We start from the raw sequence: 24,109 nt of genomic DNA on the forward strand, positions 1-24,109 counted from the left end.
CCACTGAAGTTACTTACATACCCAAGATGTCTGTAATTGTTGCAAATAATACATTTGTTCTGGAAAGAAAATACATGCTCTAATTTCACTTCAGTCAGAAAACTGCTCTGCAGAATGTGTGCTCTATAAATTAAATTTAAGTGATATATTTGACCTTTCTTACTTGCTGTCTTTTGATGGAGCAGAAATGTGTAAGTATAACGTGGGTAAAAAAGTAAATCATGTTGATGGTTGGTATAATTCATCTGCATATAATTAAAAAGCTGATTTTATTTTTTCTCTGCAGCAGTGCAGATTTAACAGAACTCGCAAAAGCAGCAAAGAGAAAGCTGCAGTCTGTAAGTACGTTGCTTACCATGAAATATTTTATTCATTTAGACTTTTTAAGGCTAAATATGTCTTTCTGACCTTCATGTAGCTCAGTAATCATTTATTTGAGGAGCTGGCCATGGACGTGTATGACGAAGTGGACAGACGGGAGACAGATGCAGGTAAAGGAGAAATGAGCTTTTCTATCCTTTGTTTAGATTAGATTTCTGTCGTTGCATGTCATCAGTGTGTCACTGTTTAGGCCTACCTTCAGAAAGGTGCAGCTATACACACCTATGTCATCTTTATCTCATTGTGTGCAGTGTGGTTGGCCACACAGAATCACAGCACCTTGGTGACGGAGACTATTCTGGTCCCCTTCCTTCCTGTAAATCCAGAGTATTCATCAACAAGAAACCAGGCAAGTCCGCATTGCAAAGGTCCCTGCAGGTCCTGCTATGTTCTGCTTTTTACTGCAAATTTAAATTGGGTACCGCTGTTTGACTCAGTTATTTTTCTGCAGGGTCGACAGAAGCTTGCAAGGTTCAATGCACATGAATTTGCAACATTAGTCATTGATATATTAAGTGATGCCAAACGCAGGCAACAAGGGAATTCAGTTGGCAGCCCAAAAGGTCGGTATCCTGTAGTTACTTTTATCCTGCAAATATATTCACACCATCTGATAATCTTCAAATTTTGTCACATTACAACCACAAGCTTCAGTGTATTATATTGGAATTTCATGACAAAGGCCAACACAAAATAGTGCGCCACTGTGAAGCGGAAGGAACAAAATGCACGGTCGTTAATTTTGTGTGTTTGTATTTAGTCTTCCCTTTACTCTGATACCCATGAATAATTTTCAGGGCAACCAGTTGCCTTTCGTCACCTGATTCGTAAACAAACTTTGTTGTTGGAGTCTCGTTGTGTAATTCAATGTCAGTATAAATCCAGCTGTTCTGTGAAGGCCTCAGAGGTTTCTTATAGAACATTAGTGTACAAACAGCATCATGAAGAACGTAGGCAACGGGGAAACCGTTCTGGACACGTTTAATGAAGAATTGGGCTATAAAACAAAATGCCAAGCTTTGATGATCTCTGAGTTTGGGACAACTGAAAACCTATCAGAACATGGCTGTCCACCTAAGCACAATAAGGGAAGCAATCAGAGAAGCAGTAACTGTGGTAATTCTGGAGGAGCTGGAGAGATCCACAACTCTAAACAACAATAAAACTATAACTAGTTATAAACTTCGCAAATCTGGACATTATGGAAGAGTGAAAAGAAGCAAACCATTGTTGAAAGAACACCATAGAAGTTCAGTTGGTAGTTTGCCACATCACTCGTGTGCTGGCTGCTCTTCACTAGTTTCCATAGTGCTACAGAATTGATTTTAAAATAATTTTATTTAGATTTAAATGTCTTAATGATCTATTTCCACCCTATCTCTCAGACCTGGTTGATCTTCACAGTCTCTATCTAAGGTCAGATGACTAGAGGTGATCAGGTTTTTGCAGTTGTGGCCCCTAAGTTATAGAAACGGGTTGCCTCTACGTGTTAGACAACCCGCTCACTGTCTTCTTTTAGATCCACCTTTTTTCCATGCCGTTCAACACAGCACGAGTTGTTTGTTCTTTTGTGTGAGATGTGATGTCTAACATTGTTTTATGACTGTTTTTACTTTCCCATTCTTACTTATTCTCTTAATGTGCAGCACATTGGTCAACTAGTAGTTGGTTTTAAATGCTTTATAAATAAATTGGATTGGCGTTGACAGGAAGTTAGAACGAAATACAACCGCAAACTTACAGCTGGAGCTCCAAGGTAATCAAAGCATATTCTTATATATTCTTGAACGGCCCAGTCGAGGCCTAGTCAATCCAATTGGGCATCTGGCAAAAATGTTACGTTTGAAGTTTACAGATGCCTCTCCATCTAATCTGACTGAGCTTTCGTTATTTCGCATAGAATAATGGGCAAAAGATGTTTCAAGATGTGCAAAGCTGGTAGAAACGGACCCCAAAATGACCTGCAGCTGTAATTGCAGGAAGCTCTACAAAGTAATGACTGAGATGTTTGAATACCATAAATTATTTTCCCTCTGCTTAACAGTTATCAGCTGCTTTGTCGTGGTCTATCACGTAAAAAATATTTTGAAGGTTGTGGTTTTAGGATGAAAAAACGTGACAAGATTCAAGGGACTACTGAATCCTTTTGTAAGGTGCTGGATCAAACGGACAAACACTAACCCTCCGATTTTGCTGCTGTTCATTCCAGACAACGTTGAACTCATATTAAAGGGCGTGGCTGTCAGACACAGCAGTGATTATGACAGTGTGGCTTCAGATGAAGATACAGACCAAGAGCTCCCTTCAAGCAAAGGAGACAGAACCAAGGTATCTGGCCATTAATTTCACAGTTTTAATAGAGGACAAATTCCCCCTGTTGGAGGTTTTTTGTTTTTAACCAGTTTCCTCCACAGAGCCTGGACTCTGACATTTCTGATGGCCCGATAACTATGCATGAATACATGGAGGTGAAAACCGCACTCACGGCCTCTGAAGCCAAGATCCAGCAGCTTTTGAAAGCCAACGACAATCTGAACGACGAGCTGAGGCTGATGCAGAAAAAGGTATCCACCGCCCTCCACCAGTACGATCACTAACCCTGGGAGGGGGGGCTGACTAGGAGGGAGGGTGTGGAGCCACAGAGCAGCTTCTGCTGCACCGCGTGAGCGCTCTCTGGTGTTGGGGGCTGGGAAGTGATCCGAGTCAGCGAAACTGGATCAGCCTTCGTTTGACCAGCATGTTTCAGAACTTGAAAGAAAAATGTTTGTTTTTTTGTTGACTTCAGAAAAAGTAATGCATCTTTTTTGATTTAATAATGAGTTTTATTTTTATTATGTATAAGTTGGAGTGAAAGTTATGGTGTTACTAACAAGCATGTTTTAAAAAAGCATGACAATTCATTCTGGATTTTAACATTTTATGATAAAATAGTGACTAACTGAATATGTGTGTGTGTGTGTGTGTTCTTCATCACATATACTTTTTTTATTGTGAAAATGTTGTAGCTTATTTCTTTTAACGGCTGTTTTTCGTGTGTTTTCTAATATTTGACTGAAAGATACTGGTCACATGGTTGCTCTGATCTTTCAACTTCCTGATGATGGATCACACAGAAAGTAATTCACTGAGCCACAGCTGAGTTGCACCAGTCCTATTATACTCAAACAACAAAGTGATCCTTTTTGGTGACATGTTGCATATGTTTTTTGCAGTTTAGGTTTTCAACATTTGTGTTTTCTACGGCCAGTTCCTAACACTTATTGTTAGTTTACGCTTTAGGATGTACAGGTCTTAATAAATTTGAATATTTTGAGAGGTTATTTTATTTTTGTTAGTTAAAAAAAAGAGAAGCTCATATAGATGCATTGCACACAAATATATTTGGAGATTTTCTTTTTGATGATTTTGTCTTACAGCTATTGATGACCCAAATTTCAGTTTCTCAAAAAGTTAGAATATAATTTAAGATCAATAATAAATTATTTTTAATAGAGAATTGTCAGTCTGGTCGGCATTCCTGTGGCGTAGATTACTGCATCTATGCAGCATGGCATGGAGGTGATCAGCCTGTGGTTCTGCTGAGGGGATATGGAAGCCCAGGTTGCAGTGATAGCAACCTTCAGGACATCTGCATTGTGGGCTCTGTTATTAAAACATGTATTGGTACTGTTGGCACTGTGGGCAGGTGCCAAGTTCTGCTGGAAAAAAGCTTGCCAGCAGAGGGAAGCATGACGATCTCCAGTTGAGGTCAGAAATCTCTTTCACAAGGAAGACCTTTCCAAGACAACAGCCACGCATATCAGAACTATGTCAAACAAATCAAGAATACACAATTTACTGGTAGATGGCTGCTCTGACTTAGGACTTGATTAAACTCAGTGGACCAACATCAGCAGATGACATGACTCCCCAAATCATCACTGACTGTGTACACTTCACACTGGACCTGAAGCAACTGGGATTTTGTCCTTCTCCGCTCCTTCTCCAGACTCTGACCTTGATTTTAAAATTAAACACATTTAATTTTACCTGAAAAGACGACATTGGACCACCGAGCAACAGTCCGGTCCCTTTTCTCCTCATTAAGATCCCTCCGACATCTCTGGATCCGGGGGGGCTTAACATAAGGAATACAAACCTTTGCTTCACACCTCTAATGTTGTGGCTATCCCTGCATCTTGTCCAACTTTTATTTTTTCAACCAAACATTTTCCTTCCACTAAACTTTAATAGCTGTATGCTTGGATACAGCTTTCTATGAACAACCAGCTTCTTTAGGAATGAGCTGTTGCAGCTTTGGAGGGTGTCGCTGACTGTTTGCTGGACAACTGTCAAGTCAGCATTCTTCATTGTGATTGTTTAAGCCACAAGACCATAGCTGTAAGCCTTAATCATTGTCTTACAAGAAATGATCACTTAGACTATATCACATCACTATATCGAAGCAGATTCTAATTTATTGAGATGTACCTGTACTTGAGCTTCCTGTTTTATTCTCCTCTTCTGGAGGTAGCATCAGTGTCCACATTTAGATAAAGTGCTGTTCATGCCAAACTGTTACTATTTTAATATGTTTTAATTGACATATCATATTGTAGTAGGGACAAAAGAGTATTTGACAGATTTTGAGTTCTTGTTTTCAATTCATAAACATATCAGCTCTCTGAACGTAAATCAGAAGCTGCCTCTCTGTTTCTTACCAAATCCTCCCTTCCCTCTTTTTGTTGAATGCAAACTGCTGCATTCATTTTGGGGCCAGTTTTTGCTTTTCTTCTAAGGCTCTTTTTATTATTCTTAAGTCAATCTGTCTGTTCTGTAGCTACATCTTTTTGCAACAGTCTCTTACTTGCTTATGATTTGCTTCACATTGTGAGACCAGAGTTAAATCCTCTTTTAAAATTATGTCTGGGGAGAATCAGGTGACACATGTCTGCATGAATTTGGTTTTACAGCAGCTAGTAACTACTGGATGTTGGCGTTATTTAAACTAAATCTGGAGACGATATCAGATTTCATTCGATGTAATCAAATAGATTAGTCTTATGGAAATAAAGCTCTACTAAATATTTTATCATTAAAGCAACTTCAGATTTTGTGTGCTTATAATTCTTAATATTAATATCTGCTTAATTAGTGCCACATTAAAGCGTTAGCTGGATCAAATTTAATATTAAAACGTATGGAAGCTGTGGGTTAAGATCAGAGAGGGTAAGCTTTACAGAACTTGTAACAGGGACCAAGGCTTGCCTTGCTGAGATCGCCTCTTAGTGTACTGCTGACCGTCTCTTCCAGCTGCAATCTCTGCAAAGCGAGAACACCTCTCTCAGACGGCAGGTCACAACAAATGTCTATCAGACCCCCAGCAGTACAGACTACCCCGACCCATCCAGCCCCTCAGCCCTGAAACGCCGGCAGTCTGCGCGGGCCAGTCGGCCAATGTCAATGTATGAGACCGGCTCAGGCCTGAAACCCTATCTTTCCAAAGGGGAAACTCCTTACCCAGAGGAGGGTCTCCCCAGCCTGCAACCCTTTTCACATCATGTAAGTAAGACCTCTTCCCTGCTGTCCTTTGCAGCTTCCTCTCCACTGCTCATTTCCGTGTCTTTTCCCCTCATTTCTTTACCTTGTCTGCAGTCATTTTGTTGTATCCTTGTGTTTTATTGTATCTAATATGCCACTGAGTATTTAATTGTATCAAAGACTAAGATTCATTGTAAACATCAATGCCACACATTTGTCTCATTTCATTGTGTCCAGTTTAGAATCCTATCTACATTGTCTCAGTTTGCTGGACTGCTGCTTTATTTGGACAAACTGTATTTGTGGAAGCAAGATGATTAGCTTTAAATCTTTGTACTGTTTTAAGTTGATTTGCATTAAAGCTACTGTATAAACACTGTGTTCTGTAATGCATGATGCTTCCCCCACACAAACACACACACACACACACCTCTTGTCTGTTTTGATTATCTATAGGAACACATTTCATGGTTAAATTTGAGACTCGTCTTTTAAGTACCGGTAATTGGCTTCTAGCCTCTATTTGTTATCAGTTCTTGCAGTTAATGTAGAATCTTTACAAATAACTTCACAAATACCATCTATTCCTCCTAAATTAGCCATTTAAACTAAATCTTAATCTGCCAGGGGACATGTCCATCTCCACTCATATTTTTTGTCTTACACGTTTTCATTGAACTATGATTTAACCTCTGTCTTTAGACAGAAAGGGGTGCATTTGTGACCTCTTCATCCCTCCCCTCTTTTCCATCCACCCTGTCTTGGTCCAAGGACGACACTTCTCAAAAGGTTAAGTACATTTGCACTCGGTCTGCATCCTTGTGGGACACAGCAGATCCACTTGGAGCCCATTCTATCTGCCCTCCTTCATAAGCTCCTTGTGTACTCCTGCTGTTTATCTGCCCTGCTGCATGAGTCAACCTCCCACTGGCTGCCGTCATCAGCATCATCCTCAGTGCACTGTTAACAAGCAGAAAGGCGTAGTTTTTTTGCCGTGCCTTGCAAAAGTATTAATTCCCCTTCGGACTTTCTTACATTTTGTCAAGTTACAACTTACCAATTTTATTGAGAAGACCGGCCAAATGTGTATAATGTATATGTGAAAAGGAAGGAATATAGTTTACAAATATAAAATCAAAATCTGGAACGTCTATGATGTGTCTGTATTCAGCCCCCCTAGGTTACTATTTTTGTAGAACCATCTGTTGCTGCCAAAACCTCTACAAGGATTTTTCATTAAGCCTCTACCAGCTTTAAACACCTGGATAAAAGACTCAGTCCGACTAGATGGAGAGCATCAGTGAACATACATTTTCTTTCCACAAATTCTCAATGAGATTTAGGCCTGGACTTTGACTGGACCATTCTAACATGAATATTTTTTACGCTAAACAATTTTATTGAGGCTCTGGCTTTATCTTCAAGGTCGTTTCCCTGCTGAAAGGTGAACCTTTGCACCAGTCATAAACCTTTTGTATTCAGCTCCATCCGTCTTCTAATCAACACTGACCAGCTTCCCTGGCACTGTTGTAGTATCCGCACAGCATGATTCGGCCACCACCGTGTTTCACCTGGGGAATTATGTGTTCAGTGTGATGTTTAGTGTCAGTTTTTCATCACATATAGTTTTTAGTGTGAAGGCCGAAAATTAAAACCATTATATTTCCTTTTACTTATTAGGTGACTTCTAAAGGCAGTGGGTTACACTGGATTTTATTTAAGGACATCAGAGTAAAGGGGTCTGAATACAAATGAATGCCACACAGTAGTGATTTGTTAAAAATGTTTGAAACTATCCTTTTCGTTTCACTTTACACTTATACATTACTTAGTGTTGCTTTCCCACATACAGTCCCAATAAAATACATTGTGGTTTGTGATTGTAATGTGGTAAAAAAAAGTCCAAGGTGTGTAAATTATTTGCAAGGATCTGTAAAGGCATCGCCTGATTGTGCCTGCTGAACCTTGAGTTGAAAGACGAGCTGCAGCAGCTGCTTTTTTTGACCAGCTTATTTCCACACTTTAAACAGTAATGTAAAAAGGAAGGAAAATTACACATTTTGTGAAATATGACATACTTTTTTTTCCTGGTTACTTTCAAAACATTTAAGTTTCATTTTGTCCTGCAGCTGATAATGTTTGCAAAAAGAAAAGAAAATATCTCAGATCTATAGCAGCCAAACGTAATGGTAATGGTTTGTCATTTGAAAGTATGAGTCATCGGTGAAAGCAGAAAAGACCTTCATCTCATGTCTGAGTGCATGGAAATTTCCTGAGGGTGAGATTAGTTAGCTTGTATTTTAAGTCAGATTTAGACACGGAGATCTCCAGTTTGTGAAAACGCTCAGTTGACATGAGGCATGACTGTACTTGTCTGTCTCAACATTTCGTGAGTCTAAAGTCTAATAAACGCTGGAAAATCTGCTGCAAAGACTAAGTTTCTTTCACTGTTATGTTTTGTTACAAACATAAGCAGTGATCTCATTTTTTCTGCATTTGGTTTTATTTTTTTAAGGTGAGATTTCTTGCCACATGTAAATAACTTTTAACTTTTTCTTTCACTGGTTTAACCTTCACCTCAGGTATCCACAAGCCTTTATACACACATTAATGTTTTTCCACTGCATTTGATTAACACAGACACTTGATATTGCTAATGCTTAAGCAGGATCAGCTTTGGCCTCACACTGATTTGAACAAACCTTCTTAACTTTGTACATAGGCTATTATTTTTCCTAATATCCTTTTTTTTGCCTATATTGTTGAAGTCTGGTGCTCTGGCTTCATAGCTTTATTGGCTTGTTTTATACAGCATTCAGCTTTGCTTTTTATTCTCAATGACGAGCATTTAAATCGTTTAATTATTGAATAGCATAGTCAGTAAAGCCCTTACATGTTATTTTGTCACTAAATTTTCCTCCAGACCTCAAAGTTGGAAAAGCAAAGCAGCGTGCCAGAAAGTGATTATGACAACACATTTAATGACTCTGAGATGGATGATTCTGGGTAAGATGTTGTTTATGCCAACAAAACAAACTCATGTACCTTTTTATTTTCTATGATACACTTACATGATTTGGAAACTCACTTCAGGTGTTTCTTGTCTCACTCTTCTTGACTTTTCCCTCTGCAGCTTCGGCAGGAGGGGGAGGCTGAGGAGCAGCGGCTGGCTGGGAGAGGGCAGCTCCATTCCTGAGCTAGATGATCTGGAGATGGAGCCGGACCCCACGCTTCCAAGCACGGAGGACGTCATCCGCAAAACAGAGCAGATCACCAAAAATATTCAGGAGCTCCTTCGAGCTGCACAGGATAATAAACATGACAGGTCAGACAGGAGAAGATTTTTTTCAGCCTTAGTGTGTCTGTGCATCCATTTCAGACCTTATTTCCTCCTCCATTGATCATAATTTGGTTACAATTTGTTACTTTTATGCCTTTTGTCCACTTTTTCCTGTCAACATCTCTTCCTTCTCATTCTACCTCCACCTCTACTCTACTGTTGCAATATTCTTTGGCCTCCCCATCCTTCACCACCTGTGTGTAGACCATGTGAGCGTGAGGGAGTCCGTCGACTCCGTCACAGCCTGGGATGTTTCAGTACTCTGGTGCCCTGGGCCGAGAAGGTCCCCTCTCCCCTGCAGCCTCTCAGCCTGCGGTCCCCTGACCACACCTCCTGGTACTCTGGCTTCTGTCCCTGCCTCCCAGGCACAGTTTAATTTTCCTCTCCATCACACGGTTTCTTTCCTCTGCCGTGTCCCACCTGCTAACAAGCTCTGTTTTTCATGGATGTGCCTCTGCATGGTTAAGTTGCCTGACTTTAAATAGTTTTATGTTTAAAAAAAAGGGAAGTTAAATCATGCAACAGCTTTGAACTGACAGTATTTGATGTTTCAGGATGACGTTTTTGCTGTGTGGTCGACTGTTTCTAATATGGCATGATTCTGTGAAATAATTACCGTAAATCTTGGTAGATTCTAATAGCTAAACAGCATACTAGCCTATTATTTGCTTAGTATTAGTATTGTGTAATTATTTATTTAATGTTAAACTCATAAAAAGCTTTTTTCCGTCACAGCTTTCTCCCCTGCTCAGAAAGAATCCATGTGGCTGTAACAGAAATGGCTGCCCTCTTCCCCAAGGTTTGATAACACTCTTGTGGTTACAGTTCCTGTCAGAAATGATTACATCCATTCATCGTGACCATGATTTTCATAATGGCTTTGGGCTTTTGATGATACGTTTCACTCCTTATTTGGATTGATAATAAAATGTGCAGCTGTAATGGAGTTTAAAAACTAGAACTGGGTGCCTGTGTTTGAATTTATTGTGGATTCATTTTAAAATCCACAATGGATGAAAATTAAACATACTGTTTCAATAATATACAAACACCTCCCACTAATATATAGATAAATGGCCTTTAAGCAAGTTGCTAAGCACATGCTTTGTGTAACTACCAACAAGCTCCTGGCATCATTCTATCAGGATATTTGACCATAGAAATGCTAGAAGTCATTTAAATTGGTTGATTTTCTTGCATGAACCCAGTTTTCAGCATATTCCATACATTTTCAATAGTGTTGAGGTCGGGGACATACCACAACCCTAATGCTAGCCTGCTTTATCCATTTCAGAAAGTGTCAGCCATTTAACCATTGATTTGAAGTAAAGATAAAAAAAATTATAATTCCATCCACTTCGCACAGTTGACCAGAAATCACTGGCAGTAAAACAGACAGATCAACCGATTAGTTTTGGTCCCGTTCAGTTGTTTGCTTAGAGAACACGTGTAGATCACGTCTGACCATAGGACTTTTCTCCGAAGGCTCTCCATCCGTGTGAGAAGCTACCTATTTCATTCGCTCTTAAAGGTGTTCATTTTGGAGCAGGGGGCTTCTTTCCTGGTCACCCTGCTGAGGCTGAGGTTAAACTGATTTCATTGTGGACAGTAACACTGCTGTTCCAGAGTTTTCTGGTTTACGATGGGCTCAAGCCTTGGTGTTTCCTGGGGTTGTGTCTAAACATCCTATCTGTATCATTTCATCTGAGCAATTTGATTTATATGGTTAAAACCTTTAAACACTGCGTCTCTTTAGCTGGCAGTGACAGTGGTGCACCACACGAAGCGAATGAATGGATGAAGATGGGGGACTACCTCCAAATTCTACAACTTCACCTCTAATCAACAGCAAGATGGTTAAAATTTAAAAACAATGATTTGTTTCTGCAGGACATTAATAAATAAATAAACAGATTTAAACTCATTTTGGAGTGGATAACACATGCTAACATTAAACCTCTTCAATGGCCCCTACCTCAACCCTATTGGAAATGTACGAACAATGCTTAAAAGCCAGGTCAGGGACAGAAAATCAACCACTTTTAATAAAGCATACCAAGTCTGATTGAAAGAATGGCCAAATATCCATCAGAATGATGCCAGAAGCATGTTAAGGACTACAAAATATGCTCGATTTCCCTGCAACTTGCCAAGGGTCATTAAGGGGTGCATGTGTATATAATTCAGCATATATGTATAGATACAAATTTGTGCACTCAGTTCTTATTTCTTTAACTCATCATAGTTGCCTCACCTTTTCACTTCACCCCAAAAAGCACTGGTGCAAATGAATCATGAAAGACCCCAAATGAGATTCATGCCAATGAGTGTACGCTTCTGAACTGTCCTTAACTTGTAGATCATTGTCCACCTCATGTGTTAAGCTTCGTCCCTTTTTTAGTCCCCCTCTCCACAAACCTGACAGTGTGCCTCTTTGTGTGTTCCTGTGCAGAGGCCGCGTTCAGAGACAGTGAGAGGCTCTCTGCGCCTGCTGACCACCAGCGCCTGCCGCCTTCAGAACGAGTGCCGGAAAGCCGCACCTTTGGACGGCTGCTCAGGGCCGGACATGCAGCTCGTGACCCAGCAGGTCATCCAGTGTGCTTATGACATTGCCAAAGCCGCCAAGCAGCTCGTAACCATCACAACAAAGGAGAATACTAACTAAACAGCACTTAACATGCTCCAAAGCCACCATCTCAGTATTGTTCCTATATTTTATGTGATTTTTTCAAATGTTATATTTAATGTATTGTGGTATATGCATGTGTGTGTTTTTTATTTAAAAACAATACTGACTATATCTAAAGGCGGTAGTGTAAGTGGGAAAGTAAAGAAAATGCAATGTTGATGTAGCTAGTTATTGTAGTAGCACAATTTCTCTTAAGGTAACATTTTCCAGCAAGCACATCTGAAATTACTCTATTATTGAGTGATTGTAAAACATCTTTACTCAGCTCAAAGTAGCCAAAACGAAAAGGATGAAGCACATTTGACTGCATGCTAAAACAGATCAACAAAAGCTGTACAAAACTTGTTTTGCTATATTCAGGGTTCCTATACACTGTAAAACTCTATACTTTTCCAGACTAAATATTTTCTGATTTCTTGGTCTTTGCTGTCTGTTTTTAAATGTATAAATGCAAAGGTTCCTCCTGAATGTACAGCAGAAATAATTCTGCAGTAAAAAATCTCCATCTTTATTTTGCTCAGAGACGGAGTAAAAACAGTTGCTGGTCCAGCTAATTATCAACAACAGAAAGAAACCTGATAAAACGTTATGCTCACAAACAACACCCGCTGTCACCCTGATGGTTTGCCTGTCAAACGTGCTTGAGCTATCTATCCTAGCTGTGACAAGAACTGTCTGCACAGTTCCCTCAGCTTTGGATTGTTTCCCCCTTTTTTAATCCAAGATTCCTATTGTTTCATAATCCTGGAGCAAAAAAAGAGACCGTGTTTACTGCCATACTCCCATGTTTTCTCCAAAGATGATCTTTGTAGTAAAAGTGCTCACTATGCCACCTACTGGCCATATCCAGTTAAAATGGTATTTCCTCTCAAGAAACGTTTTCTATGATCACCTTAAGAGAGTTTCAGACAACAAACTGACATCCTTTATAGTAGTACCTCCCTGTTTTATTGGGTGTATCATAAATGGGTCTATTTCAGAAAAGTGTGTTTTAAAATTACTGATCCGCTTTGAAAATCCATGGAAATATTAAGATTTAATATTGTTTCCTACTTTCAAGATTTTTAGGGCCTCTGGTTCTACAATATGATGCAGACTGTAAGGAAGGACAGAAAAAAGACAGTAAATTAAAAACACCACTTCTTTGCTGTTTTCCTGATACATTTATGGTCTCAAACTCCCAGCATTCACTTCTGTCATCATGTTCCACCACCCGAGGTAGTGTCTGTCTGCGCTTGTGGTTTCCAAAGCAGCAAAGACTAAAATGATAAACTCAAGACCTGGCTTTATATATGAAGAAAAACCAGACATAATTATGGCATGAGGCTGAAGTAAATTCAGATATTGCAAAAAAAACTACATAAAAGTCTGGAAATACATTTTCACCCCTTTTGTCTTTTTTTCACACTTGTCCAGATCTGGAAAACACTGAAATTAAATATAGATTTTCAAAGACAGTGTAGGAACCCTGTATGTAATAAACAACATCTTCCCTTCAATTTCAATATTAATAACTGACCATTAAATTAATTTCCATTCATTGTTCAGACACACTTTCATAGCTCTGCAATATTATTGCTTGCTTCAATGTAAATTTGTATGTTTTGTCAGCTGTCCAAGTGTATCCCTGTCTGCAGTGCACTTGTTGAAACTGCTTATCTGTGCCTGTTTGTCTAGTCAATGAAAGCGAGTTAGACATCTTTAGGGGCCAAGCTGTTTTTTCTCACCAGCAGGCAGATCTTTTAGTATTTAATGTTCCAACAGGTTGGTTTCTTTCAACAGGCTCCATATTGTCTTGCAGCTGTTTCATTCAGCTTATAATCACATAAGACGTGTGTTTCGCTCCACCCCATCTCTCCTGGTTTTGTTTTCAACGTGCAACATATGGGCTAGAACTCTAGATGTTTCCTGTATTCCTGAACAACCCAGTGTTTATCTTCTGAATTCATTTTCGTATTGAAATCTCTTCCAAGTAACGTCCCATCCTGTGCTCGACCGAAGTGCAGAGATGTATAAGATGCAGCATCCCAGCTGGAATGAAGTAAAAAATTATTATTTTTTAAATAAACCTTATTTATATGTAAACCTATCAAACCTTTGGTGGTTTTATCTTTCCTTTTTATGACTTAATGCACAAATGTCCCACTTGTTTGACTACAATTCTTTTAATTTAAAAAGTCTACAAATTCAGAATAAAACATTTCCAACAACTCAAAGTGCAAAACAAAGATCAACTCTTCGAGAACAATACATGTAAAGAACATCATTGTGGCACAATATATGGGCCTTGCAACCTTCATCAACATGTTAGTTACCCAGTGAAAGGGACTAAAAGTGAGTTTTCCATTTATTTACGTATCTAAATCATTTCCAAACAGATTTGAATCTACTGTCCATCTTCTCCTTCGTGAGCATTTGGATGGTCCCTTACTTGAGTAAGAAATTAAAAGTCCTGCAAAAACCCAAAATGGTTTTATGGTGAGACTGTCCAATTACGTGGGCCTCTGCTAGGACTCCACTGCAGGGAGTCCAAGCAACAGTGAACTGAAACACCGTTAAGAAGGGCTATTAGAAGAAGAGTTGTTCTGGAAAGGAAAGTAGCTTCATCTGAAGAACTTTTGATTTTCTGTGATTTTTTCCTCGTCTTACCCTAAAGAGAGGACACATTTATGGACCACAATGACAATTGTGGACACAAAGTTATATAAAACACTTTTAAAACTAACTCCCTACAGATTAATAAACATTTCACACTTCATTAGGAGTTTGCCCTTCCATGTTGGTTACGTCCAGGCTGATCGAGGTCTGCTGTGAATCTGAAATAAAGACATTTAAATTTAACATTTTAGATCAATTTGGAATTTTAAAGTTCAGCTCGTAGAATCAGTCTTCTTTTATTTTACCTTTTGTTGATAACCTTCCTCAGCTATCTTCTGCATCTCAAGCTTCAGGTCTCCATCTTGGATTTCAAGAGCCTTCCTTTCCTCCTCTTCCTCCTGCTGTATCCTGCACTGCTCCTCCCACTGCTCTTGGTGTTTCTGTTCCACCTACATCGAACACATTAACAGCTTCAGAACAATCCTGTAATTAAAACCAAAAGATATTGTGCAATTAGCTCCAACCTGGGCCTTCAGCTCTTGCATCCTCGCTGTCCTACAGCTCTGCTCCGTCTCTTTTTCCAGGCATCTGAGATTCCTCTCCAGCTCCAGCTCCTGGATCAGCTCCTCCCGTCTCTTCAGCGATTCCTCTTGAGCTTCCCGGTTCTTCAACATTTTTAGCTCCAGTTGCTGCTGCCTCCCCACAAGCACCTTACAGAGAAAATAAAACGTTGCACTTTTATTAATTCATTTTATTTTTTACTTTTATTCAAAGACTTAGTCATTCAAGCCAATTTTACCTCCTGCATGAGTCGCTCTCTGGCCTTCTTCTCCTTCTCCCATTGGGCCTCACGTTTCTCCCATACACGCTGAGCTTCTTCTCTGGATACATAGGTGAAACATTAGTATGCATATAATTTGCAGGAAGATTCCTTCAGCTTCACATTGTGAAAGATTAGAGCTGTTTGTGTCACACAGATTGCAAGGAAAAAAATACTGTGCTTAAAAAATGGCAGCACTTTGGAGAAGAAAAACAACAGCAGGTAAAACTAATCCTCTCTGGTGAGGTTTGCCTGATCTTTTTTGCAAATAGTTTTTTCTATTCAAATAAATAATGTCAATTGTTTAAAATCCTGTAGTGTAAAATGCAGAATCCAAATTTAATAACTGTGGAGCGTTCCAACAAACTCTTCTTCATTTGTGGTGCTCAATAAACAGAACTCAAATACATTAACGGTGTAAAGAAGATCTGTCTCTACTGCCCTACTTAGGTAAAGCACGCTGATGAATCTCTGCCGCCCTCGGCTGTTGATGGAAATTTACAAACCTTTCTCCCTAGCAAGGCTAAATTAATAAAGCTGATTGAGTGATGATCACTTTATTTGTTAAATGAACATTTTTCCACACCAAACATGGGACAGCGATGAGGTGAGGTATGAGCACACAGCCAGAACCCCGCAATACAATCATTTTTTTAATAGGGCATTTTTAACAGCATGTCGACATGCACAAATGGTTTTTTTTAATTTTAATATAATTATAGGTTAGTACACTTTATGTATAAACACTATATGCAATAATTTATAATCTAAGTTTTTTCTTATAACAAAGCTTTTGTCTGTATAGATGAATCATTTAAAGTGATATACTGTCTTCTACAATCTGCAGTTGCTCAATTATTGATTTAGAAAAGCCTCCAGTGAGCTGTTTCTCCTAATGTTTTCAGGAGTACCTCTTTGGGTCAGGACCCAGAGTTCTCCTTTATTTAAAATAAGAAGACAAAAAAAACATTTCTATCTCTGTGATCATTTCTGCATCTGTTAAGGAGAGGACAACTGCGAAATCTGTGGAAATTGCTCCTATTTGCTGGACCTGATGGATATGTTTGCATGCGCATCGATTTTTTTAAATTTGCATTGTGAATCCAGTGAAGGAATAAAGTGAATATCACGTGCAAAACAGTTGCAAACCTGTACAGGACATCAAACTCAGCCTCCCTCTTACGCTCCAGGTCAAGTTGCTCTTCTATCACATGTTTCATCCAGGCAGCGTCAGCAACAGCTCTCTCCCTTCTCGCCGTCTGCCATCTTTTGTCCTCCTCCTCCTGTTCCAGCAAAGCTGCCAGAATCTTCCGGTCGACCTCCTGGGGTTCACAAATAAATTCATATAAAACAATGAAATCAAGAAAAGTGGAATATAGCTGAACAAGCAAACTGCAGGTACAGCAGATTTACCAGTTCCTCCTGGATTTGCTGGGCTCTCCTCTTCAGCTGAGCGCGATACTGACGAACCAGGAAATGCCTGGTTGAACGAAAAACCAATGAGCCACATTATTCAAATATAATAACTATAGCAGGAGTTATGATTAGTTATCTGCATCCTACCCAATTTCATGTTTCTTTTGCCATTCCTCTGTCTTCTTCCTTTCCTCCTCCATCTTCTCCAGCTCCCATTTCTTGACCAGCAACGCCTTCTGCTCCTCCTTCAGACGGGTGGCCTCAAGGACAGAATTGACACAACTTATGAAACTGATTTAACACGGCAAAAAACCGTCATGTGAAATCAGGACACCTTACCACAGCCTGTGCATTTTTCTAATATATTCAAACAAAAAGATATTTAACACTTAAATGCCATTTAAAATGGCTGAAATTGCAGATAGCAGTATAACATCAGGCACACATGATGAGAACATTGTTACTCAGCATTTTGTAGAAGGTTTGCCTTGTTTAAACCCTAAGGCGTTTAGCTTAGTGTGCTCCTGACTGCAGCTTAAGAATCTGGTTGGGGAAATCAAGAGGATTTGAAATCAGGCCTTTTGGTTCTATAGAAAATCATGGAGGACTTCTAAAAAGAACTGCCAACAAGAGGTCTGGCCATCCAAGCATGTTCCCGCAAAATTAGACCACAAGATGCTAAAAGTGGTCTCCAAAACCCCTAAAATGTCATTTTAGGGACCAACACGAGGATCTTGTTACTGTTGATATGAAAGTGCATGTCTGTACAATAAGAAAGAGACTGAACACGTCTGACTTCCATGGGGGATGTCCAAGAATGAAATCTTTGTTCTCCAAGACAAACTCAAAGGCAAGAGAGATTGTAGACAAAGATAAGGACTTCTGGAATAGTGTTATTTGGACAGATGGATCTAAAACGGAATTATCTGGACAACGGGTTTGGTGCAAACCAAATACATCATTCCAATGGTGAAGCGAAGGGATAGAAGTGCCACGGTTTGAGTAACTTTCACTGCAGCAGGACCTGGCCAGCTCAAGATCATAGAAACCACCATGAAGTTTACCGTGAATTAGAGGGTGCCTGAGGAAAATGTGAAACAAGCTGTGAAAAATTTAAACCTGAAGCAGAACTGCTGCAACATGGCAGTGACGCAAAACATGCCAGTAAACCGCCGAGGACTGGCTGAGAATTGAGAAACGGAAACTCTTTGGCGAAGTCAAAGCCCAGATCTTGATCTCATGATGTTGTGGGATAACTCGGACCTTTCTGTCCAAAACGTCCCTAAAACATCTTACAGCTGAAAGTGAAGAGGGGGTGGGCGGGTTGTTTCAGCTAAAGAGGGCCACACTAGCTTTTAGGGGTTGGGTATCCTAACTTTTTCCTCAGCAAGAAAACATGAGTAAAACGTTTTTTTTATTGCAATTAAACCAGTTTCCTTTGTAGAGAAAGAGAAATAAGAGTAGACGTCTCTCTATAGAAAACAGGATATTTAAAGGGATATCCTAGTTTTAATAATTGTTGGTTACTGAAGTCCCACATACCTCCTCCTCCCTCATTTTCAGTTCCTCCATCTGTTTACGGAGCTCTTCTGCCCTCTTCCGCTCCTCTTCTCTCTTCCCCTCCTCTGCTTGCCTTATCCTCTCCAGTGCTTCTTTGCGACTCCTCTCATACTCATTTTCAAAGCGTGTCTTCTCCTCCCGCTCCCACACTTCTTTCTGCACGTTTGATGAGACTCGTCATTTACAGCAAGTGTCAAACTTTCTTAATTATGTGCCGTGTTGAGGGGATTTAACCTGAGTAGACCTCAGACGTGATACTGTGCTCACAGACTGCATAAGTGCTCTTCAATTAAAAATTAATAGTTCCGTAAATAAACGATGAGGTAAACAGGTACTAACACATTTAAAGACTGGTTGCTTTTAAGTGGCATCTCTGGGTTGTAGAAAATGGTTTCTTTAAAGTCTAAGTTAAAAAACACTCACATGAACATAGTTTAGGATATTTTAATTAACAGCTGGGCCATTTGACCTACCTGTTTCTTCTCAGATATCTGCTCCTGCCACTGGCTGACCACGTGATCCTTATGCAATGCTGACTCAAACTGCGAACAAAGTAAAAGAGTGAAGTTGTGACCTATGACCCTGACCTGTTGAAGACAGGAATACCAGGGTGTTTTACTCTCTAACACCCTAGACTCTGAGAGACAGAAGTCATGGAATCTGTGCCTCACAAGGGGGATAATGTTTCAGGATCGAATGGACTTCTTGACAAAAAGTGTCCTTATTCTGTACTTGCTGGGCTCAGCACCCTGGTTACAAGATCTTTGAATACATTAATCATGTCACCATCTGTTTGTCTTTGAGGTCATTTTAGTCACTTTTGCATGAATAGCCTACCTCACGCAGGTCTGGGCTGTTTCTCTTCCAGTGCTCTTTCAGAAGTTCCTGTGCAACCTGGGAGAACAGAAGGCAAATAATACCACAATATTTTGTACACTTTTGATGAATAAATTCCTATTATTCAGAGTAATTACCTTTTTCCTTCTCTCCTCTCTGGCTTTTTGAAGCTCTTCAGCTTTTTCCTTCCACTGGCTCACCATTTGGCTCCTCTCAGGAACTAGATCCCGAAGTTCTGCCTCCAGTCGGTCTCGCTCTTCTTGAAGCATGGCCCTGAGCCGGTCTCGGCGCTGCTCTAGCTTGGCTTTCTTTTCCTCCTTTAGTCTCTCTTTATGGTATGCTGACATACTGGCAACAAGTGAAAAAAAAAACCCCACAAAATCTACACTTTTCTGCCATCTTTGTCAGCTGGTATAGTGAGTGACACAGCATTAAAGACAAATATTTAAACTAAAAATATTTTACGCTCAGTGCCTTGCAACAATAGTGATTCTCCTTGAACTCTCCCCCCCACCCCACCCCCCCCCCCCCATTTTGGCATGTTTTAAACACAGCCTTCATTGTATTTTATTGGGATTTTGTGTGATAGGCATAATTGTGAAGTGGCAAGAAACGCACACATAGTTTAATTGTGACCTTCATTTGTATTTAGTCCCCTTTACTCTGATATCTGTAAATAAATCTTTGAACATCTTACAGAGCACTACTGAGGGCAATGTGAGGTTTTGTAAGCATTGAACCATAAGTACCAGTCAGATTTGAAAAAATCGTCCAACATAGCTTCAGTAACAGTGACCTCTACTGGTGAAGAGCAAGGCTGCACACCAGTTTGGCAAGCTAGCTGGTGGACAGGAGGCTTTTAATCACACACTCACATACCATGTGAGCTGTACCTAATATTTAAATATACATCACTGTACAAATTCTAATAAATAAATGAATGTAAATACATTATTTAAAGTAAGCATAAGAGTAAAGTAAAATACATTGACGCATAGGAAAGAAAAGTCATAACAGAGAAGCAAGAGATGACAAATAGTTGATGTAATCATACAGAAGCTTTCAGCTGGGTTAACACCTTTTTAAATATCAGTAGTTTATTACCAAATACTGTAACATTTGAGTAATTTATTCATATTTGCATTTGTATGTGTAAATAATTTGCCAAAACAATCTAATTATTATTATATCAAACTAAGGTTATTTTCCATTTGACAAACAACTTTCGATAAAACTATTTTTCATCCGGAAAATCCAACACTGGCGATTCACTACAAAACTGTGTCCACCTGTCACCTGTCAGAATCGAGACACAACCTGGCCTTTATGGAAGAGTGGTAAAAAGAAAACTATCGCTGAAAAAAAGCCATAAGAAGTCCAGCTCTCTGTTAGCCCCAAGTCATGTAGGGGCACAGCAAACATGTGGGATAAAGATCTCTAGTCAAAATTCTCCAGCATGTGCAAAATGCCAGAAAACTAATGCAGCACACCACTCGGAAAACTCCATCACTGAAGTGAAACATGGCGGTGGTAGCATCATGGTGTGGGACTGTGTTTCCTCTCAGCAGGGACAAGGATATTAAACATGCAGGCAGAGCCACAATGAGACAGAATAATCAAAGCACTGTTATGTTTCACAATGGCCCAGTTAAAGTCCAGACCTAAATCCAACTGAGAATCAGTGGCAAGACTTGAAAAGTGCTGAACATGAGCTATTTTGCAAAGAATGATTAGTTTAGTATCTAGATGTCTAAAGATAACCCAAATGAACTTCGGCAGGAATTGCAGTGAAATGTGGTTCTAGAAAGTACTGCGTTAGGCTGAGTACATGTGCACACCACACTGTTCAGAATTGTATTTGTTAAAAAATTGAAAACCCTGTCATTTTTCTCCCACTTTACAATTATACACTACTTTGTGTTGGTCTTTCACATAACATCCCGGGTAAAATACATTGTAGTCTGTACTTGTAAAGTGACAAAATGTGAAAAAGGTTAGAGGGGTATGAATACTTATTCAAGGCAGTGTATGTAATAAAACTAAGAAGGGTTATTCTGATGCCTTGTGTTTGATAGTTATTCGTTGCTGTGCGGAAACGTCCTGCCTCAGACCCCGTTACCTCTGCTGGAAGGAGTCACGGGAGCTCCAAGCCACCTGCCTCCGGCTGCGGACACCCTGCTCCCTGAAGTAACGAGCATGCAACTCCCATTGCTGGCGCCATCGAGCCTCCTGCTCCCGCTGCCGGGCCAGCTGCTCGGCTAGCATTCGCGACCGACTGGGACCGCGGGCCGAGAAAGTCGGAAGGGCCATCAGTTTGAAACGCTGTCAATAAAAAAACCCACAAATGGTTAGGAATCTGTAAAATAAAAGGACAGTGGAAAATTCCAGTTTATTGTTAGTAGGTGAGGTTGAGGAGATAAAATAGTTTCTCATTTATTTTTATTTGAATGCACTAGGAACATTTTTTCAGCTCCCACCAAAGGACTGCAAATGAAGTCCGTGTATTGTTTCAACACGCAAGATTGGATTCACGCACCGAACCAGAAACACTTTATCATTATATCTGCGAACATTTGATTGTCTTTTTACGTTTTTAATCAAAAACGTATATTACTTTTCCATTTACAAAAAACAAACCTTCACAAAACTGTTTAACGCCTCTCCGCCATTATTTCATCCAACCGCTCAGTTTCCTTAGTTACCAAAACACTTCCTCTTCTACGGAAAGCGTGAAGGACCAAAGATGTCCGCCCTAAGAAAATACTCGAAAGAACATGCCCAAATAAAATTGAGGTTTTCTCAGCAATTACAAACTCTATTTAAATGAATCTTGGTATCAAATTAAAGCTAACACTTAGAAGATTCCCCATCGGAAGTGTATGTATCACAGCAGCTGCTATTGTTTCAGAGATAATGAGGATGGAACACAGAAAAAGGAGAGATTCTTCCCTTGCCAGACGTTTTTCTGCATTGTGCAGTATATATGAAAATCATGAATAAGGCTACAAATTTTTGGGAAACCCTGAATCCACTTGAGGACATTACCTGTGCAAAGATCCACGCAGCTGAGGTAAACTAAAGCAAAGTTACAGAGCTTTTAGTAAAGACATACATAGACGTGTTGCCCTTTGGCACATTATGGCACATGTTGGCACCAATTACAAAAAAATGTCTCTTTTTACTTGCAAAATTGCAAAACTTAGAATCAGACCTGTTCCTGGTGCATGTTGGACTCCAGCAGGGCTGCCCTTTGTCACCGGTCCTGTTCATAACTTTTATGGACAGGATTTCTAGGCACAGCCAAGGGCTGGAGGGGTCTGGTTTGGGGACCAATGGATTTTGTCTCTTCTTTTTGCAGATGACGTGGTCCTGCTGGCCTCCTCTAGCCAAGACCTACAGCATGCACTGGGGCGGTTTGCAGCCAAGAGTGAAGCAGCTGGGATGGAGATTAGCTCCTCCAAATCCGAGGCCACGGTTCTCAACCGGAAAAGGGTGGCTTGTCCTCTCTAGGTTGCAGGGGAGTTCCCACCTCAAGTGGAGGAGTTCAAGTATCTTGTTCATGAGTGAGGGTAGAATGGCGCAGGAGATTGACAGACGGATCGGTGCGGCTGCCCGCAGTAATGGGGATGCTGTGAAGGTCTGTTGTGATGAAGAGAGAGCTGAGCCAAAAAGCGAATCGGTCGGTCTACAGTCCTACCCTCACCTATGGCCATGAACTTCGGGTCATGACTGAAAAAACGAGATTGGCTGAAATGAGCTTCCTCCATATGGTGGGCGGACACTCCCTTAGAGATAGGTTGAGGAGCTCGGAATAGAGCCGCTGCTCCTCCACATCAAGAGGAGCCAGTTGAGGTGGCTCGGGCATCTATACCGGATGGCTCTTGGAGACCTTCCTCAGGAGGTGTTCCAGGTACGTCCCACGGGGAGGAAGCCCAGGACACGCTGGAGGGACTATGTCTCTCAGCTGGCCTGGGAACGGCCTGGATGAAGCGGAAGACGTCGAGTATGAGTACGAGTACGAGTACGAGAACTTAATAAACCTTTTTTTATATGTCTAAAATGGCTTGTTTTAACATATATATATTTTTTAATTACCCACATGTTCTTTTTCCATTTTTAGTAAAACAACGAGAAACTGCTCTGTTCCTCTAACGGGACCATATTTACTGACCACCAGCTGTATGCGCAGGGTGGAGGGTTGGGGAAGCTGAGACTGAGATTTGCGGTAATGGTATTTTGTGGAGTTTGTTAATTTTCTGATGCAGCTGCTTGTAGCTCCTAACTTCGGGAACTTGGAGCAATGAACGTAGAAAAAAAAGTAAAATTACTCCCCTGGTTTAGGGGGATGGGGCACATTAAGCTAAAGGAAAGCTACAATTATTCCAACGCTCCTGTATCTGGTTTGGTGTTATGGGTTTTGTGCTGCTCAGTTAACAATTATGATAGATGTAGATCAAGCTCTATATGTACAGGGTTGTTGTCCTGCTGGAAGGTGAACCTACGCCACAGCTTAAAATCTGTTGCAGTCTCATCCATCTTCCCCTCAACTTTGACCAGATTATTTGTCCCTCTTGACAAAAAGCATCTCCAAAGCATGATGCTCTCATCACCAAGTTTCACAGTAGGAATGGTGTATTTTGGGTTATGTGTGGTGTTAGAATCATACATACAGAAAATCTTGCAAGTAGGTGAACATTTTCAATTTTGGTCTCATCTGGGCAGAGCACCTTCTTCACATTTTGCATACTGAACTGTGTATTGCTTTCTTCAACAATGGGCTGTTTCTTTATTTACACAATACATCTCAGCATCATGACGCTCCAACTACCATGCTGCATTTTCACTGATGTTCTCTAACAAATCTTTGAAGGACTTTACAGAACATCATTATTTATTTTGAGTAATTACCCACTGGTGCATTCTAAATAATAATTAGGTGATTTCTAAA

The 24,109-nt window shown here is 40.2% G+C and overlaps 2 protein-coding genes across 13 annotated transcripts in view; one reads left to right on the forward strand and one right to left on the reverse strand.

Annotated features, from left to right (window-relative positions):
* Nucleotides 1-14,024, forward strand: part of git2a (G protein-coupled receptor kinase interacting ArfGAP 2a) — a 36,097-nt gene extending 22,073 nt beyond the window's left edge. Inside the window, exons 9-22 of one of the 10 annotated variants that reach the window (XM_047382715.1) lie at nucleotides 186-191; nucleotides 287-338; nucleotides 419-491; nucleotides 633-730; nucleotides 833-944; nucleotides 2,591-2,709; nucleotides 2,796-2,945; nucleotides 5,674-5,922; nucleotides 6,604-6,690; nucleotides 8,825-8,907; nucleotides 9,035-9,226; nucleotides 9,446-9,577; nucleotides 9,977-10,040; nucleotides 11,694-14,024. In XM_047382715.1, coding sequence (XP_047238671.1) covers nucleotides 186-191; nucleotides 287-338; nucleotides 419-491; nucleotides 633-730; nucleotides 833-944; nucleotides 2,591-2,709; nucleotides 2,796-2,945; nucleotides 5,674-5,922; nucleotides 6,604-6,690; nucleotides 8,825-8,907; nucleotides 9,035-9,226; nucleotides 9,446-9,577; nucleotides 9,977-10,040; nucleotides 11,694-11,906 — 1,630 coding nt within the window. In that variant the 3' untranslated portion in view covers nucleotides 11,907-14,024. Of the gene's footprint in view, nucleotides 1-185; nucleotides 192-286; nucleotides 339-418; nucleotides 492-632; nucleotides 731-832; nucleotides 945-2,590; nucleotides 2,710-2,795; nucleotides 2,946-5,673; nucleotides 5,923-6,603; nucleotides 6,691-8,824; nucleotides 8,908-9,034; nucleotides 9,227-9,445; nucleotides 9,607-9,976; nucleotides 10,041-11,693 lie in introns of all 10 variants that reach the window. The other 9 variants (XM_047382717.1, XM_047382720.1, XM_047382718.1 and 6 more) reach the window with 9 other exon arrangements.
* On the reverse strand, nucleotides 11,923-21,956 carry LOC124878639 (trichoplein, keratin filament binding). 3 transcript variants are annotated; one of them, XM_047382728.1, is made up of 14 exons: nucleotides 21,799-21,956; nucleotides 21,281-21,483; nucleotides 19,299-19,509; nucleotides 19,162-19,218; nucleotides 18,798-18,866; nucleotides 18,307-18,480; nucleotides 16,912-17,024; nucleotides 16,762-16,828; nucleotides 16,498-16,670; nucleotides 15,328-15,409; nucleotides 15,053-15,238; nucleotides 14,834-14,977; nucleotides 14,685-14,746; nucleotides 11,923-13,961 (listed from the first exon to the last, which is right to left on the reverse strand). In XM_047382728.1, the coding sequence occupies exons 2-13, from the start codon at nucleotides 21,469-21,471 to the stop codon at nucleotides 14,714-14,716; spliced, it is 1,500 nt and encodes a 499-aa protein (XP_047238684.1). In that variant the 5' UTR covers nucleotides 21,472-21,483; nucleotides 21,799-21,956; the 3' UTR covers nucleotides 11,923-13,961; nucleotides 14,685-14,713. The 3 variants fall into 3 exon arrangements, with proteins under 3 accessions (XP_047238684.1, XP_047238683.1, XP_047238682.1); XM_047382727.1 differs by lacking the exon at nucleotides 11,923-13,961 and adding an exon at nucleotides 14,080-14,580; XM_047382726.1 differs by lacking the exon at nucleotides 11,923-13,961 and having other exon boundaries at nucleotides 14,080-14,746.
* Nucleotides 21,957-24,109: the final 2,153 nt, after the last annotated feature.

The sequence above is a fragment of the Girardinichthys multiradiatus genome, chromosome 12, assembly GCF_021462225.1.
Source record: "Girardinichthys multiradiatus isolate DD_20200921_A chromosome 12, DD_fGirMul_XY1, whole genome shotgun sequence".
Lineage (NCBI taxonomy): Eukaryota > Metazoa > Chordata > Actinopteri > Cyprinodontiformes > Goodeidae > Girardinichthys > Girardinichthys multiradiatus.